The 3,975-nt window shown below is 34.7% G+C and overlaps 1 protein-coding gene across 1 annotated transcript; it reads right to left on the reverse strand.

Annotated features, from left to right (window-relative positions):
* Positions 1–1,409: 1,409 nt before the first annotated feature.
* Positions 1,410–3,880, reverse strand: LOC105569371 (myrosinase 1-like; the record flags this gene model as incomplete). Its single annotated transcript, XM_012025795.1, has 6 exons — positions 1,410–1,794; positions 1,880–2,121; positions 2,639–2,786; positions 2,897–3,239; positions 3,331–3,664; positions 3,737–3,880. Coding segments are annotated over 6 exons (1,362 nt in total), but the record flags the coding sequence as incomplete, so codon positions are not given.
* Between the last annotated feature and the right edge of the window lie 95 nt (positions 3,881–3,975).

A 3,975-nucleotide genomic window follows, 5' to 3' on the forward strand; every position in this document is an offset into this window, starting at 1 on the left:
ATGTACCCCGCAAGGGAAATAAACTCATACATACATACATACAAGTTAAATGACGGTTCAAAATCACTCTTACTTATAGTATATTATATAGAATAAAATCAATATTTTATTTCGTAAATTTTAACAGATAAATCTTGTTACTAGTAATATGGAACATATGTATTATGTAAGATAAAAAATAACTAGTAAGAATATTCTTAAAAGTCGCCAGAAGTAATTAACAACATCTGTGATTAATAATAAATATACAGGGTGGACGATTTATCTGAAGATATTGAAATACCTCGAGAACTATGCATCGGATAAAAAAAGTGGGTAATGAAAGTTGTTCGTCTCGAAGGGGGACATCCTATGATACCAAACTCGACCCCCACCGCCACCCCCTGGGGGTGGGGGTGAGGGAAAGAGAAATAACTTAACTAGGAACCCCCATGTTTTATTGCAGATTTGGATTCCCCAGAAAAAAATATCCCAATTTGACCTTCAAGTTTTTTCATTTTGGTTCACAGATGGCGCTGTAATCGACAAAAATCAAAATGGGTAAAAAATCGTTGCAAATTGGGGATATCTCGAGAAATCGCATCAGATCAGAAAAATAAAAGTAGACGTATTTGATATTTTTCAAAATGCTATTCAATGAAACCATAATTGACCCCACCCCCACCTCCTCGGGTTGGGAGAGGGAATCATTTCAAAATCTTCAATGGGAAACCTTTTTTTATAGGAAATCTTGGTTCTCCATTGATTTGATATTATTGGTATAATTTCTTTCACAGATGTCGCTGCAATCGAAAGCAGTTGGAAAAATTCATTGGTTTGTTTATCAATGAATAAAAATATACTTTTAGCGTTATCCAGGAACAACGACGTGGACATAGTATTTTTCTGCTCCCTTTGGAGTGCTTTTTTAATGTGAGTCTCCTTGCCTCTTACTGTTCAATTAATTAGAGTAAGTGTTCGAAATGTTGACCTTCAACTTCAATACACTTATTGATCCTTTCTTCAAATGACTCTACACAGGACAGAAGCATATCTGAGGGAATTTCAGCGCAAGCGTTTCTTTGAAGATTTTGAAATAATTCCCTCTCCCACCCTCAGGAGGTGAGGGTGGGGGGTCAATTATGGTGTCATTGAATAGCATTTTTAAAAATATCAAGTACGTCTACTTTTATTTTTCTGATCTGATGCGATTTCTCGAGATATCTCCAATTTGCAACGATTTTTTACCCATTTTGATTTTTGTCGATTACAGCGCCACCTGTGAACAAAAATGAAAAAACTTGAAGGTCAAATTGGGGTACTTTTTTCTGGGGAATTCAAATCCGCAATAAAACATGGGGATTCCTATTTAAGTTATTTATCTTCCCCTCACCCCCCCCCCACCCCCAGAAGGTGGCGGTGGGGGTCGAGTTTGGTATCATAGGATGTCCCCCTTCGAGACGAACAACTTTCATTACCCACTTTTTTTTATCCGATGCATAGTTCTCGAGATATTTCAATGTCTTCAGATAAATCGTCCACCCTGTATACATACATATGTATATATTCTGTAATATATAAATACTTAGACCCAAAATCTTTTAGAAAAATAGCGGAATACTTATCCAAGCAATCTTTTAATATGTTATTCGACAAACGTTTATTTAAATGTCTGTATGATTCGCTGCGATTAGAGGTTTATCAATAGAAAGTTTCTTAGTCTCAATGACATGTTTATACCAGTTCATCGACCATTTTGGAGTTCTTGTTCGATTCGGATCCGTAAAGTTAACGCTTACCATACCAAACCGTTGTCTGTCAAAAGAGAAAAGAAAAAAAACATTAGTTCATAAAAGTCTTCATAAATATGTTCAAAATCACTAATTAAACAACAACTAACGTATAACCATAAATCCATTCAAAACTGTCCAGCAGACTCCACGTAAAGTATCCTTTCACTTTACATCCATTTTCTTGAATGGCACTTAACATTTCCTTCATGTACAAATGTAAATAGAATATTCTTAAATGATCAAAAATACCATCTCTGTCAGAGAAACCATTCTCTGTAATAATAATAGGTGGGTAGTCATACTCATTTGAAATCTTCTTAAGCACCTCTCGAAATCCACTGGGAACAACCTAAAATATTTACAACTATCTGTACATACCTAAATACAAATAATACTTTATTAGTGCTAATACTTCACTCATAGATAAAAAAAATTATGATTGTTTATGTAAAGATATTATATTCAAGAAAAATGATATTGGCGACAAATTTAATTCACAGTGAAACTCTATATTACTTCGTAACGTTTAGTAATAGTCAATTACTAAATTTTCTATAATCCATCATAATTTCACCAGTTATGTTCGATTCAGCCGTATTATCGGTATCTGTATATTTTCTGAAATATACTCAATCCTCATTTCCAATTTATAACGTGGAGTACAAACTATTAATAATTCACTTTAAGAATTATTCAAAAGTATTCTTTAATAAGTCAAGCTATCTATACTACTTAATTATGCCTGATATGTTATTAGGATTTAATTAATAAATTCCTACCACGTCTTACACAAACAAAAGTTTCTAGCAGACGAAAAATGACAGTTTGATACATGCAATCAATATGCATCTTTTATGCTAACATACTTGCAAATCCGATGCGGTATTGGGCCATGATGGATCTACGCTTGCTTTCACGCCAGAATAATCGTACCACGCGTGTCCTGGTACTCGTGGAACTGTTTCTACAAGTCTCGAAGTGTAATGATTTAAGCCGAAGAAGTCCGATGTACCTCTTAAAAAATGAAAGAGCTAATAAGAAGCCAAAGATAATATAAGTCCGTAATTAATTAGCACCAATTAATTTGTGACGACTACTGCGTATAATTGTTACAAATTTCTTACTTAATATACTGCACCCATTCTGGCGAAAATTCTGGCAGAATAGATTTCGAAAAACCATCCAATTTACTACTTTCAGCTATGCGGGTTTTCATGACTGCTGGGTAATCACCAGTTGTTGAGTAAATGGGATGAGCCCCCCATCCGCAATCGAATTGGTAGTATGTGTCTACTGCTGCGATATCACAAAGATTTTTAGGGAACACGCCTGCGCAAAGTAAAACTATGCTGATGTGGCCTTTCTGCTGTTCTCGAAATTCTGTGTCATAGATGTGATAAATCTTGGCATGCGCTTTCAGCATATTATGCATACACAAATATTTACCAAGATAGCCTAATTTCTTTCCTAAAAAAATATTCTGTTTTAAAAAGTGTACCACTTTGTTAAAGAAATATCATATGTATATCTTTAAATAATGAACAAACATAAAGAATACCTGGTGATTTTACACCTTCAGAATATCCACTAATGCAAAAAATATTGGGTTCATTGATAGTTATAAAATATTTAATATTGGCCCCGAGTTCTTTGAAAACGACTCTTGCATAATCGGAAATCCATTCTACCATCGTTTCATTCATCCATCCACCCATGCGTTCAAAGACATCTGGATGATCCCAATGATACAAAGTAACAAATGGTTCGATGCCATTATCTAGTAATTCCTTGATAAGATTTTTGTAATAATCAAGTCCCTCTTGATTAACCACGTTAGCGTAACCAGTTGGTAAAATACGTGACCAACTGAGAGAAAACCGGTAAAAGTCAACCTAAAAGATTATACTTTGACGTCTAACATTCCACATAGTTAAAAATATTCAATACATTTAAGCAGAACGTACTCCCATGTTCTTTAATAACTGTACATCTTCCTTATACTTGTGGTAGGAATCACAAGCCACATCTCCATTGCTACCATCACGTATTAAATCTGGATGTTCGTGTGTCCATCGGTCCCAAACACTCTCGCCCTTACCTTTTTCAGGTTAAGTATGAGACAAAACTTAATAATAAAATTGATGAAAACGCCTGAACAATATTCTAAGATTCTAGGTTCCCTTAATGCGAGGGGGGGGCGCCC

This window comes from Vollenhovia emeryi, unplaced genomic scaffold, assembly GCF_000949405.1.
Source record: "Vollenhovia emeryi isolate VEMERY1.0 unplaced genomic scaffold, V.emery_V1.0 DF942277.1, whole genome shotgun sequence".
Lineage (NCBI taxonomy): Eukaryota > Metazoa > Arthropoda > Insecta > Hymenoptera > Formicidae > Vollenhovia > Vollenhovia emeryi.